Below are 14,840 nucleotides of genomic sequence, written 5' to 3' on the forward strand. Positions count from 1 at the left end.
TGTTGTCGTTGGGCGTTTATTGTTGGTTGGTTGTTGGTTGTTGTTGGACAAAGGTGGTGACAAACCCAGGTGTGGCGGTGGGTGTGGGCGGCGGCAAGGACGTGTTGGTGGGGGACTCGTTAAGAGGCTTTGTTGGGCAGCGGCGACGACGAGGTGACGCGCGGCTGGGTATTATTTAAATGAATAAAAACGGAAATCTATAAGTGACAATGAAGAGAGATGAGATGAGATGAGAAGTTCGTCTTGCAGACGTCAAGACGGAAGGAAGGAGGGGGAATGGAGATGAATCGAGGAGAGGAGTCGGGTTTGATGAAGGGATGGAGGAAGTGGGCCAGCAAGGCCAGGTTTCAAGGAAATGAAGGTAAAGAGATGGCGGGGAACTGGCGCGCGACGTGCATATTCTGGTCAGGTCCATTTTTGAGCTTGGGTTCTCCCTGTGACACGGCTGACTTGGGCATCTGTTCCAAGGTTGGGCGGTGTTGGCTGGCTCGGCCGGCCAGCCTACGTGCAGTGCAAGACCCTGGGGAAACCAAGACTGAGCAAGCCGCGGCATCAGGCATCAGGCAGCGAAGCGCGCGAGGCGGCGGCAGCGCAGCACCACTGCGTCTGTTCCGTCCTGGGCAGAATAGGGTGGGTTGGTCCCGACACCAGCAGGGCAGGGGGTCAAGTTACGGGAAACGAGCCAGCCAGCGAGCCGGCACGGTGAGGGCGGCAGCCGCGCGGCGGCAAGCGGCAAGTGGTAGCATATGCTGCAGCATGGCGGCCGGCGGCGGCGGTGGCGGCAAGAGGAAGGAAGCCAGCGTCATCGCCGGCAAGCCAGACTGGCTGTAGACGTGTCGCGTTCTTTTTTTCCTATGGCAAAGGGCCAAGGGTAGGCGCTTACGTTGATGGGGCAGGCAGGCGTGAGCCAACGGGGGCCCAAGGGTGGCGGCCCGAAGGCAAGACAGCCGCAGGCAGGATGCATCGCAGCCTAGATCGATAGGTAAGTATCCGATCATCGTCATGCTCCGGGCGGGAAGCAGAATGTGCGTTGCGAGAGGGTTTGAAAAGCATGTGCGTGCGTGCGTGCGTAGGCGGGGGGGGGGGAAGCAGGTGAGTGCGTGTGCGTTGTCGTCGTGCGTACGTCGTGTGCGTGCGTAAAGGTGGGCGAGAGGGCGAGGGGCGAGGGCGAGGCACGGCTGTGTCGTTCGTTCGTCTCGGTCGTCTCGTCCAGCTCGTCCAGCTCGTCCAGCTCGTCCCCACCAAGTCGGCAGCGGCGGCCTTGGTATCTTGGCCTTCCCCCCTTGTGTGCAGGGCAAGAGAGGAGAGGATACGTCAACCCACAGCAGTCTCTGTCTGTCCTCAGGGCCAATGGAACTGAACTGGACGCCGCCTCACTGCCTGCCCCGGCCCTTGAGTGGGCTGATGAATAAAGAACTCTGCGGCAGGCTGTACATGCCGAATAAAGCATGTGGGCGTTTCAAAGTAGCATGTGCCTCGGAACGCCACACCTGAGAAACATGCGCTATACGACAAGGTGTACGAGAGGGTGCTGGCCGGCTTTGCCTTGCCGGCCGCCGCTGCGGCTGCCGCATGCCGCATGCTGCTGCCCTTCTGCCCCCCCGTATAACCAACAACCCATCCCTGGCACCGAATGATGCCAACACTAAGCCAACAAGTCACGCCTGCGCCGCCCCCGCCTCAGCCCGCAAGCCCCCCTCTCCCCCCCGCCGCCACCAGGCCGCCTCTTGTGCCTGTCTCCCGCCGCTTCCCACCCTTGCAAGCTACAAACTGACAACTGCCCACCCTGAATCTCCTGGGCCTGACACAAACCGTCCCCAACAAAGTCGCCCCGTCCAATGTGTGCGTGCCATGCGACATGGCAATCGAGGCGACAACGCTTGACTCGCTCGCCAGCCGATCTGCCCAACTCTAAACTGCCCCAGGCGAACAGTATCACGGCAACCTTTTTCTTAACCGCAGCAGCTCTGCCCTCGGCCCTTGCCCTTGTGTCCTGTTGCTCCTCGGCAGAAGGTTGGAAAAACGCACCATGCCAAAAGAGTTTGGAAATGCTCCCCGCCGTCCACCTTGAACCCATCGCACCGCTGTGGAATGTATGGTAACCCCCCTCCCCTCTGCGCACCCATCTGGAATTGCCCGTTACGGGGATTAAACATGCCCGCTAGCGACGACTCACAAATCAATGCTCCTGCTGCTGCTTCTGCCCTAGCAGCACCAAGAGCTAGCTGTGCGCAAGTGCCGTAAGGCCTAGTCCAACTAGTGCGTTACATCAAATCACAGCCTAGTGTCCGTACCAGAACTTTAGCCCAGGTCTGGCCCACCCCAGCCCAAGCCGTCAAAGCATGTTGCTGCCCGCGGCCGATGAAACGAATGTCAGCATGCCGACAGGGAACTCGCTACCATACGACGCTTTCTGTTGTTCAATGTAGACGCGTCATGATGTAAACCCCTCGAGACTATTACTGGAGGTCGTAAGCCACCTTTTGCACAGCGGCCGCTCAGCGCAGCAGCGTGGCAGACAGGTCCAGTCATCCCCGGTCGTCGTCGTGCTGCAGCTTGCCATCTTGGTCCAACGCGCCACGCCGCGACCGCGCCGCGGCGACGCCCAGCCTGCGCTTGCGCTGGTGGGCCGGATCTCATCTCGAATGCATCGCAAGCACGTACCGTCGGACGGAGAAAAGAAGAATCTTGGCACACAAGGCGGGCTGCACCGTGCCCGAGTGGCACATTACGCCACGTAGGGAGCAAGTGGCACTCACCGTCATTGTATCCCCCGATGACGGCTCTCTCTAACGCCGTAGTGATCATGGCTGGCTGGTTGCACATGGTGGCGCCGGCGCGAGTGTGTTCGGTCGCGCCGCATCATCACTGATCGCTGCTGATGTGTGCCAAGGCTCACGCCCGCTCGCCCACCCTGGTGCTCCGCCGACTGCCTCGCGTCAGGACGTAATGGCACCCCCTTCGTTCGGCGATCACGATTCCCCAAACACATCAACCCTCAACCGACCCCTGGAGACCGACGGAGCGACCCCCCTTGGCCCCCTTCCAGCTTGCCGGACCACCCACCCACCCATCCCAACCCACCTCATTCGCTCGTCCCCTGAAACTCTGTTACGCCATGAACAAATACGGAAACCCCCACCCCGTCAGCAGTTGTAAAGTCGGTTTGTAAACCTTACAGCATTAAGCAGAAACAAGGTTCGGTGAACCCTCCCGCCCAAAGGTTCATCTCCGCCATGTTGTGGAGCGCGGCACGCACCCTGGCCCTGGCTGGGGCTGTCCTGTGTCATTTACATTGAGGGAGGTGTGTGTTTTCATACCGCGCCGCGTGCATTGCATTGTGTGCTGCGCATATGCGCACGCACCGCACCACACCGTCGGGTCCGCCGGCCGGAAGCTGCAAATCGCGCAACCCGCGAGCGAGCACATGCAACCCAGGCCGACGTCGTTTCGCTTCGGGCGGGCGGCTACGAGGGCGGCTGTAGCACTCAATGTGCGTAATTGGGTTGTTGGCATGCACGCGCTGTTGTAGCTGCCCTGTCACGGGCGGGCAGAGGCGCATGGTTGTATCACACTGGGCGAGATCAGGTCCCCCAGGCCCGCCGGGACGGTGCCGCGGGCCAACGAGAGCGCGGATAGCGGGCGGGTGCTCCGCGCAGGGGTTATGTTAGGCCGATGGTTAATGCTTGGTGCCGCAGTTCGACACTGCCGCGACCCCTTTCGTCGCTGTCTGCACCCGCGTCGCTGTCGTCGGCGTCTGTCGTCGACCGACAGACGTCGCACGACGCGATCTGAAGGGGAGATTATGCTTTCCGGAAGCCACTGCCACTTCTGGCTCCACGGCAACGATCACGAGGCCGCCGACCCGTCCCGTCAGTTGGGGTCGCTCGAGGTCTGGTACACGCTACGAGTCTGGTACGGGCCGTCCAACGAACACATCGTCCTGGAAGCAGCACCCAGCAACGGCAGCCACAGGATACAGCCCCGCCGTTGCCGTTGGCAGCGTCGGCCTCACGACCACCTCACAACCATCCAGCAAGTTACTAACCCCGTGACACATACACGGGGAGGACGTTACGCCTCCTCCTCCGCCTCCACGTCGGCGGCGGTATCAGCAGCAGATGCATGCATTGTTCTTTCAGGCAGATTTACGCTTTCGGAGCTCACTCGCTCGCTCACTCGTGTGCCCGTGCAGCAGCACCGTGCACATTGAGTGGTGCCACAAATGATGGCTTGTCGATGCACCACCACAAAGAACAAGACAACAACAGCCGCCTGCAGGTAGTTTCATGTGGCGTCGGTTCCAGCCCCGCCCATTATCATTGTGTGACACTCGTTCCCGCCGCCACAACTGCAGGGGGAATAGAACTGTATGCATTCACTCCTTACTCAGGAACGGATGGCGGCGGGCGTGCATGTCGTCGTCGTCTGGCCCGACGACGGCACGGCAACGGGCGACGACAACCACTAGCCCGCTGTCAACAAAGAACGCGCCGATGTGTGTTTGGCATCAAACCTTTTTTTTTGCTGCTGCACTGCAAGCCGCTGACGCCTCCAAGCCAGCCGCCACCAGCACCCCGTGTCTCTGTGGCGTGGCGATCGCCACAGATGTCACTCGGGAAGCCCAGCCCCTGAGGCCTTCTGTGCCGAAGGCACTATTGTATTGTTGTTGTTGTTTGCGCATGCTTCAATTCAGGCAACACGGTTCCAGCGTTAGGAAGGCGTACGTACGGTGGCGCTGTCTGGCTGCGCTGTGCGGCTGTGCCGCACAGAAAAAAAAGCTACACGCGCAGTGTGCAGGGCATTGGCGCTCAACGGGAACGGCACGAGCCTCTAGCCCATCTTCGTAGATTTAACAATGGTGGGCAAGATGGGTGGGTGGAGCGTGCCGTGGCTCATTCCGATGGGCAACGCAGGTGCGCCGCAGGTGAGGGTTTAGGGGGGCCTTTGGCACAACTAAGGACGGACCTGACCTGTGCATGCTTGCTTGCTGGGCCAGGGGCAATGTGGCACTGGAGCAGAGGAACGAAGGCAACAAAGGCACGGGTGTGGGGTCGCTTCCGAGTCCCCAAACTCCGTTTCCGCGTCATTAACCTGTGCCTGTCATTTGGCCGCCGCCTTGGTCGCAGGCGCGCAGGTGCTTGGCTGTGCGCTGTGCAATGTAGCCCATCGCCCACCGCGTGCACAGCAAGCACGAGCTTGCACACTGCTGCTGCCGCTGCTGCGCGCGTCGGCATCTCCTCTCCTCCTCGTGACTTTGTCGCGTTCGCACAGTCGCACGGCGTACGCTTCCTTGGCCTGTTTCATCCTACTGCTATTCATGTGATCGCGTAGTGCGTGCATCTCCCGTCGCTGTCACCGACACTGCCGCTGCGGCTTGCGGCGTCTGCTGCTGTGGCCTCTCTGTGCTGTACATTCAATAAGTTCCAGCGGGGATCGGGCCCGCCGACAAAATGAACCCTGCAGCGGGGATGAGGCCGCTGCTGTCCAGAACATTACTCGGGTCGGTCTCTCCGTGACCACGGAAAGCGAGCGAAAGCGACGATGCATGGCCAGGCGTGGGTGTGTGGGTAAGTGACGGCACCCACACTTGTGGCGCCAGCCATGCAGCCAGCCAGCACACTAGGCTAAAGTGGCGGCGGGCAGCCGGCTGGGCACCCCGCCGCCATTCCAGCTGCATCGGCACTGGATACGCTAGTGGGCCATGGTGTGCCATAAAAACCCCCGAGGCACCAGTAGCCCCGTGCCATCTGGGTGCTTGTCGCTGGTGGCAGGTGGCAGGCAGGCAGGCAGTCAGGCAGTAGGCAAGGTGGGAAGCCGGTGCCCAGGCTAATTTGGCCGCGTGCCAACGGCCAACCGAACTGGAACGCCGTCGGTGACTGCAACTTTTTTAGCTCATAGCTCGCTGAATAGAGCGGTGGGCTAGTGGTTTTCGCAGATCACTCTTGTGCTTGTGGGCATTAAGCTGACCGCTGCCCGCCATTATGCGTGGGCCTGTGTGAAAGGGCGTTGTCGTGATGTCTTGGCGACGCGGCAACTAGCTAGCTCGCTGTCTACGATCCTAGTCGGCTGCCACGCCACATTCATTCTTTTTTTTTTTTTTTTTTTTACGTGGCGCGGCACTTGCATCTTTCCATACTCCGCAAGCAGCATGCAGCCCGTTGTCCGTGTGTTGGAACCGCCGAACACGCAGACCGACGGCACAGACGGCAGCACAAGGCGACGCCGTCGCCTGCGCCTTCCCGTGCCGAACGCTCTCGGCATCGCCCCTGCCAAAGTGGCAGACAGCGTACACTGTTTCATGTGTTGAATTGGCAGCAGGCCGGCAGGCCGACAGAGTCTCGAAAACAATCAACGTAATGGTGCGCAACCAACAATCGGCTAGTGCCGCGCAGACGAGCGTTACATACGTTGAGACGTGCCGAGAGACCGCCCACACAAGCTGCAAGCTGCTAGCGAAGACCGAGAAGAGCGTTAACGACGAGAGCGGGCTGCGGCGGGCCAACATCCTTTCCATTCCAGACCATGCCCAGGCTGGCGGAGAGCTAAACGGGCGGGAACAACGCGCCTGCCTTCGCCCTTGCTTCTCCGCTGCTAATGTGGCTCAACCCTCGGGGAGACGCGACGCTAGCGCGTGTGTCAAAGTGTTCTTGGCTGCGAGAGCGGGAGCGGCAGTGGCGAGCATGCATCTGCTGCTAGCGACCAGCCTGGTTTCGGTCGCCCTTGTCGTTCTGCTGTTTCTGTCGTGTGCGGGTTTCATCTAATCTTCCCACGCGTGCCGACATGCACATGAAACGGGCTGAACACGTACACGGGAGCTGTTGACATGTCAACAGTCCCGTGGCGGGCTCGGCCTTCTGCACATTGTTGTTCTCTCTTTCGAGTCACTTCACCTATGATACGTGCCCATGGGATGAAACATTCTTGCTTCATCGTCGTTGACTCCGGCATCCCGTCTCGTCTCAGTCTCGGTCTCGACCACACCGACCTCACTTGGCCATCGTGAACGCCCCCTCTGCCGTCACAATTCACAATTGAACTGTTCTTGCCAACCCAGTCGCCGCCCCTGGCCCTGGTTAATCTGTTGGCATGCAACAGGCTTTTGTCCAGCCTTGACGATAGGAACAGAGGTATAAGCAAAAAGTGTGGATACACCAAGCTCGCTCGTGCCTCCAGGCCAGCCAAGTCTGGCCCGCGCGGGTGGGCGAGTGGCAGGGCAAAGTCAAGTGGCAGGGCGAGCGAGTGCCTCGTCAGATCGTTGTCAAGCTACGTCGAGTTGTGCCTCACACCAAGCAAGCGCAGTTCTGTCTGTGCTTGCTGCTGCTCGACGACGGGTGTAGCATGGTTTGCGCCACCCACCCACCCACCCCAGCCCAGCCCAGCCAGAGCCAGACCCAGCGCCACCACAGAGCGCCAACTTGCATCCGACTGCGCTATCCTCGACGTGCTATCCTCGGCCTGGCGACGGCGCGAAATAGAACATTCCGCGCCGGCTCCACCCCGACGGCCGTCGAAAGCGTCGACGGCGGTGCACCGAGCTGCGCCGCTGCGGCGTGGTGGTCCCGGTGACGACACGGCGGTGCACAAGTTCACGAGTCCGCAGGTCCGAGGTCCGCTCTAATTCGAGTGGTTTGTTGGAGCGCTCCAACACCCTCGATCTGCCACCTCGCCAATCCCTACCTCGCATGCCTCGTACCCGAGTGACCGAGCGCGAGGGCGACCTCATCATGCCGATCTGCGCGACATGTCAGACGCACGCAATACTTGCATGCCGTCGCGGCACTGACGACACCGTTACGCCGAGGTCTCGTCACACCGAGAGACTGCGCCTGCAGCTGCCGTGGGCATGCCGGTGGGCTCGCCCCTAAATCAAGCGCGCTCCACCACCCTCAATCTCTCGCCAATCCGCGAGTAGCGTACCCGAGAAAAGAGGCAGCCAGGGGAAGCTTGGTTTAGCTGCAGATCGCCGTGCGCCAGATGTGTCTGAGGCGATGTCGCTGGCATGACATTGACGGAGGCCACCAGTGCCAGTGCCGCAGCCACAGCGCGCATAGTGCGGAGGTCGGGCCCGAGCACCAAAGTCACTAATGAGACGCGCCGTATAGTCTACCGAGGTGACGCGACGTCAACCGAGACGGAGGTGAATTGCTCATGTCTAGCATGTCTAGGCTATCTTGAATGCGTGCGTGTGCTACGTGTGCTAGCTTTCGGTCGGCGGCGACGCGACGTGTGACATGTGACACGCGAGTGCTATTCACCCCTTGGTTCGCCCGCGCCGCTCTTCAACATGGGGTATTCATTAAACTATCCACGCGTGCGCTTGCGAGCTCGCTTGCGCCTTAACGGCGCTGCTGGGGGACTGGGGGGCTCGGGGTGGAGCAGGAGGGTGGCAAAAATCGGCCAACTGCGCGGTACGCGGGCCGGCGGCTGCGATGGTGGAGAGGATGGGAGGATGCCGAGGTCAATGGCAGTGAGGGGGAGGGGTGGCTCTCCCCATGAGCGGGTGAGTGGGGCGCAGAGGTGGTGCCACTGTAGGTTCTTGTGGAGTATGGGGTGTGGGAGGGCGTAGTGGAAGTGGGGGATAGAGTGCATGTCGAGCAAGACAGAAGGGGTAGCGATGAAGCACTGAACGATACGGGAGGGTTACTGAGGCATCCAGGAGGATAGGCGGGGTGTTGGACACCAATTTCGGCGTCTCGAACCTCGGAACATCATTGCATCCACAATTCTAGATGCCACTCACCTCAGCACTCCCTCACCACCCCTCGGTGCCATCAAAGCCGCGTCGGCCACGACCAGGCGTCTCGCCGACGCCGACGCCGCCGGCGGACAGCCGGAGTGTCGGGCGCCACCCGCCACTCGTGCCTCGGACAAGTCCGATCTCGCCGTTTGCGATGACGATTGCGCGATAGATATCGCCATCGCATTTACTCACCGACACCGACGTCGACACGATGTATCAGCAGCGGCGACAGCGAGCATAGCTGGTGTCTCATTGTCTCTCATCACAATGGTCGGCATCCAGCGCCACCCAGACGGCCCAACACGCATCGCGATCCTCGGCGCAGGCTACGCGGGCGCGACGGCCGCCATCGCGCTGCAGCGCCTCGGGGCCAACCTCGACATATCAGTGTTTGACGGCGCGAGCGCCCTGCGCGAGGTCGGCGCCAGCATCGGGCTACAGGCGTGCGCGCTGCGCGCCCTCGACAAGCTCGGGCTAGGCGACGAGGTCGAGGAGATAGCCTACCGCCACGGCGCGCAGCCGCTGACCCACCGACACTGGAAGACGGGCGAGGTGCAGCATACGCCGCTGCCTGATCCACTGCCGGAGGAGCGCCACCAGATGGCGCGCTTCGCGAGGGCACACTTGCACCAGCTCCTCCTGGCCCATGTCGACGCGCCGGTGCAGGTCGGCAAGCGCGCGACGCAGGTCACCGTCGAGGAGGGCGGCGTGAGGGTCCTCTTTGCGGACGGCACGGCGTGGGAGGGCGATGCGGTGATCGGCGTGAGTGGAACAACGGGGGGAGGGTAGCCCCAGTGGCGACACTGGGAGAGAGGGCCGCGCTCACACCCCAGGCCGACGGGATCCACTCGGCCACCCGCAAGGCCTTCTACCCCGACTTCAAGATCGACCCAGGCAACGGCGTGACCCTGCGCGGGATATTCGACGCGTCGTTGCTCGAGGGCACCGAGGGGGTCGACCTGCCCAAGGAGTCGTGCCACTGGCTGGGACCCGACCGGGCCTTCTTCACGAGCCCGCTGAGTGCGTCGCACCGCCGCCACCTTATCCGCTGACCACGCAGAACGCGGGCTCTACGCGCACGTCGCGTTCCTCCCCAACCATCTCATCCCGACCGTCACGCGCGAGTGGGACGCCAAGACCGAGATCGACTACGCCGCGCTCTACGCGCACTGGTACCCGCCCATCGCGGCGCTCACGCGCGTCGCGCCAGAGGTGCGCGTGTTCCCAGACTACAACGGGCCCGCGCTGCCGTCGCTTGTCGTCGGCGGCGGGCGCGGCGTGCTCCTCGGCGACGCGGGGCACTGCCACGGCGGCGCGTTCGCCGCCGGCGGCACGCTCGCCATCGAGGACGCGTACACGCTCGGACTGGCAGTCAAGGCTGCGCTTGACCGCGCGCGTGCTGCTGGGCGCGCGGCGTTGCAGGCCGAGGACCTCGCGTTCGCGTTCGACCTGTTTGATAAGGCCCGCCTCGCACACGTGAACCGCCTGCTCAAGGCCGCTAGCGAGCTCCGCAAGGCCAAGAAGCACACCGAGGGCCAGATCCTCACCGAGGAGGATATCGAGGCGTACGTCCATCGCCATGTGGACATCACCTGGGTCAGCGATAACGACGCCGACGCCGTCTTCGCCAAGGTGCTGGCGGAAGCTGAGGCAGAGGCGTGAGCTCGCTCGCTCGCCACGATGCATAGATTAGATGTGTAGCGTTGTACTATGTATATGGGATTGCTAGAGTGCACACCTGGCGGAAGCGATGCGATGCACTACGTCGTTCGCGATGCAAACGAGCCGACATGAGAACCGGAGCTGCCATGATGCCACTGACAAGTGCGGCAAGAGTGGGGCTTGGCCCCCGTCGCGTAGACTGATTGGGTGTGGACGCAGACGTCATTGTGACCCCCCCACCCCACCACCCAGATCGGGGTTGGCCACCACCACCACCACCCCGACCACCACCCCCCAACGCCATCGCACCATTCACCGTCCTACCATCCATCCATAGACTCGCCTAGACAACAACACTCCTGCATCGCAGACAGCATGAGGCTTGCGCTGCTACTATCCGCGTTCACAGTAGCGGGCGTCAGCGCCAGCTCGGAACGCGCGGGCTTCGGCGCTATCGCCAAGCGGCATACGGCGGCGAGCGAGGAGCTGCTCGACCTCCGAGGGGTTAGCGTACCCGCCTTCAGCAATGTCTCGGTGCGCAGAGAAAGACCTAGCTACGCCGTCGCTGACATCCGCCAAGTCCGAGCTCATCCCCCCACGCCGGCCGCCGGCCGACAAGGACAAGTGCCCGCCGTGCTTCAACTGCCTGCTGCCTGCCTTCAACTGCGGCCAGTTTGGCGAATGTAACCAGTACGACGGGCAGTGTCGCTGTCCTCCCGGCTTTGGTGGCCAGGACTGCCTGACCCCGCGTGAGTGGAGCGGAGCGGAAGTGAAGCTCGGGAGACAGATCGACTGACCCGGGCCAGTGTGTGGATCACTCAAGGACGGAGACGCGCGCTTCCCTCGGCCCGATGGCAAGCTGTGTGACTGCAGCGACGGGTGGGGAGGCATCAACTGTAATGGTGGGTAATTTGGTGTGGTGGCGAAGGCGAGGCATCTCTGACGCCGCAGTGTGCAAGGACGACTCGGCGTGCAAGGGCTTCAAACTCCGTAACCCCATCGACGGCACTTTCGACGAGCCCGAAGGCGGTGACGACGACGACCCGTCGCAGCAGATGGTGTGCTACAAGGGCGGCCTGACTGTCGACCGCTCGTTCCAGATGTGTGACGTGACGAACCGCAAGATTATCGACACGATCCCGGACCAGAAGAAGCCGCAGGTGACGTTCAGCTGTATCGCCGCCGAGCCCGAGACGAACGTGTCTTCCCCAGCGGTCAACTTTGGCGGGCTCGGCAGTGACTTTGGCATGTCGACGCTCGAGGACAAGGCGTCGATGGGCACCTGCGGCTTCCAGTTCTGGGTGGACCGCATCGAGTCGTTCTACTGCAAGCTCGAGCAGTGCCAGTGGTTTGCCGAGGAGACGCCGGGTGCCAACGAGACGCACTTCAACTGCGAGAAGATCGAGTGTGCGTGTATCCCCGGCCGCTTCCTGTGCGGCGAGAACGGCAGTGTCAACATTGACGACTTCCTCAACGAGGAGGTCAAGGGCCCCGGCTCGTTCAACTGCGTCTCGGGCCAGGGCTGCACGTTCGAGGAGCCGGCCATGAACCAGCTCATCAACGACATTTTCGGCGACAAGGCCATCACGCTCGACTGTGACTCGGGAGAGTGCCTCCACTACAGCCAGGTGCCGGGCTACTCGCCCCCCGCGCAGGCTGACAACTCGTTCCTCGTTGCGTTGAGCGCGGCGCTCGCCCTGGCGATCTTTGCCGCTGCTTGTTTACGTGGGTTTGGGATATCGAGCATGGCTGACCGCGCAGTGTTGTGGTACCTCGGCCGCACGCGCCGCAACCCGCCGGGTTTCGCTGGTGTCAAGCTCCCCGAGGACGAGGCCGCCAAGCTCATGGCTGACCACGTCCCTGCTACCCTCCACTTCTCCAACATCTCCTACACGCTGCCCAAGGGCCGTCAGGTGCTGTCCCATGTGACCGGCACTGTGCGCCCAGGCGAGATCTTGGCCATCATGGGCGCGTCGGGTGCCGGCAAGTCGACGCTGCTTGATATCCTCGCGCGCAAGGACAAGCGTGGAAAGGTCGAAGGCGTCACGTATGTCAACGGCCGCCAGATCGACAACGCGGTGTTCAGACGCGTCTCGGGCTTTGTGGACCAGGAGGACACGCTACTTCCCACGCTTACCGTCTACGAGACAATCCTCTACTCCGCCCTCCTCCGCCTTCCCCGTGACATGAGCTACGAGGCAAAGGTGTACCGCACGCTCGAGACGATGAACGAGCTGGGTATCTTGGGCATCAAGGACTCGCGCATCGGCGAGAGCGGCAAGCGGTCCATCTCGGGCGGTGAGAAGCGCCGTGTGTCTATCGCTTGTGAGCTGGTCACTGGGCCATCGATCCTGTTCCTCGACGAGCCGACCTCGGGCCTGGACAGCTACAACGCGTACAACGTCATCGACAGCCTCAAGACGCTTGCCAAGCAGTACCGCCGCACGGTCATCTTCACCATCCACCAGCCCCAGTCGAATATTGTCGCGCTGTTCGACCGCCTGCTCGTGCTCGCCAGAGGCCAGCTGGTCTACTCTGGCGAGGCGATCAAGGCCCAGGAGCACTTTGAGGGCGTCGGATACGTCTGCCCGCCGGGCTACAACATTGCGGACTACCTCATTGACGTGACTGTCGAGGCTGCGGGCGACAGCCGCAGAGGGAACGGCAACGGCAGAAACGGCAGCGGCACTGACGCTCCGGGACACTCGAGAATCGACGTTGAGGGCGATGCCGAGTCTGGCTTCGCTGGCCGCTCCCGAACTCCGGTGGACACTGGTGGTACTTCGACGCCTCTCCCAACCGCCATCCAGCACAAGGCGGCGCGCCTGCTCGGCTTCTCGACGCCCGGAGCCAGCGGGGTCTCCACCCCCGGTGTCGCGCTCGACTCGGAAGGCGTGCCCCAGGTGCCTGAAGCGCTAGCCGCTCTCGTGGTTGCCAACCGCGCCGGCGACGCGACCAAGATTGTCGAGGCGGAGATCACCCGTATCCAGTCGGGTGAGACGGCGGACGGCGAGGAGCGCAACGTCGAGGACGAGTTTACGGAGCTGCACATCAAGGGCTACAAGAAGGCATCGTTCGGCACGCAGTTCATCCTGCTCTCGGGACGCGCGTTCAAGAACCTCTACCGCAACCCCCTGCTCATGGGCACGCACTACATCGTCGCGGTCGTCGTGGCGCTCCTGTGCGGCTTCTTCTTCTACCATGTGACCAACGACATTCCCGGTTTCCAGAACCGTCTGGGCCTGTTCCTCTTCATCCTCTCGCTCTTTGGCTTCTCCACCCTCTCATCCCTGGGTATCTTTGCAAACGAGCGCATGCTGTTCATGCGTGAGCGCGCCAACGGGTACTACTCGCCTGCGGCCTACTTCCTCTCCAAGGTGCTGTTTGACATCATTCCGCTGCGTGTCATCCCGCCGTTTGTGCTCGGCTCGATCGTGTACGGCCTCGCGGGCCTCAACCCGGATGTCGCGAGCTTCTGGAAGTTTATCCTCATCCTGGTGCTGTTCAACCTGTCTGCTGCGGCGATCGTGCTCTTCCTGTCCGTCGCGATCGCCGACTCGGGCGTCGCAAACCTGCTGGGCTCGCTCGTGATGCTTTACAAGTGGGTTGTGATTGCGTTGAAGTTGCTAACCCCGCAGCCTGCTGTTCGCCGGCCTGCTCATGAACTATGACCGCGTGCCCCACGGCCTCAAGTGGATGCAGACGCTGTCGTTCTTCCACGCGGCGTACGAGGCGCTGCTGGTCAACGAGCTGCGGTACCTGCAGCTCATTGAGCACAAGTTTGGGCTCGACATCCAGGTGCCGAGTGCTACAAGTGAGTTTGAGGCTGCGGAGAGCTGTGCTAACCCACCAGTCCTGTCATCGTTTGGCTTCCATGCCCAGGCGTTTTGGTTCCCGGACACGACGCTGCTGGTGGTCGTCTTTGGCGTCTTCATCATCGCATCGTACGTTGTGCTCGAGGTGTTTGTCAAGGAGCGGCGTTAGGTGTTAGGCAAGGACAGTGAGCTCCGGCATGTCTGCATACGATACCTAGCGGGTGTACGAAGTAGATGGTCGCGAGGGAGTGGAGGAGGTGGCTGTCGAGACGGATGTCGAATGCAGCAGTAATTCTAGTAGACCAACCGCTCGGATGTGGTTATCGGTGGCTTGATCTGGCGTTGCTGGCTGAAACCGATCCCGGCTTCCGTTCCCGGCGGTTGTATCCAGCCTGGAGTGTGCCGTTTGACCCTGGAGCCGACCCCTGGCTGTCAAGTCTTGGCCACCGAGCCAGCTCGCGGCTTGCTTGCCGACGCTGCACTGCTGCTGCTGCTGCTTGCTGCCCAGGAGCCCGAGGTGTCCCCCCCCCGTCCATCCGTCGGTCCGTCGTCGTGTCGCAACAATCACGCGCCGCAGCAAACTCGAGCTGGCGGTGCAAAACAGTCAGCGTCACAGTCAT

The 14,840-nt window shown here is 62.0% G+C and overlaps 1 protein-coding gene across 2 annotated transcripts; it reads left to right on the forward strand.

The window, feature by feature from the left end:
• Positions 1–9,010: 9,010 nt before the first annotated feature.
• Positions 9,011–14,526, forward strand: ARB_01379_1 (ABC transporter G family member; the record flags this gene model as incomplete). Of its 2 annotated transcripts, XM_062767776.1 has the most annotated exons (10): positions 9,011–9,505; positions 9,577–9,763; positions 9,804–10,401; positions 10,834–10,909; positions 10,986–11,154; positions 11,212–11,307; positions 11,357–12,130; positions 12,167–14,006; positions 14,044–14,219; positions 14,259–14,526. In XM_062767776.1, the coding sequence occupies 10 exons, from the start codon at positions 9,011–9,013 to the stop codon at positions 14,387–14,389; spliced, it is 4,542 nt and encodes a 1,513-aa protein (XP_062623761.1). In that variant the 3' UTR covers positions 14,390–14,526. The 2 variants fall into 2 exon arrangements, with proteins under 2 accessions (XP_062623761.1, XP_062623760.1); XM_062767777.1 differs by having other exon boundaries at positions 11,357–14,006.
• Positions 14,527–14,840: the final 314 nt, after the last annotated feature.

Source organism: Vanrija pseudolonga, chromosome 1 (genome assembly GCF_020906515.1).
Source record: "Vanrija pseudolonga chromosome 1, complete sequence".
Lineage (NCBI taxonomy): Eukaryota > Fungi > Basidiomycota > Tremellomycetes > Trichosporonales > Trichosporonaceae > Vanrija > Vanrija pseudolonga.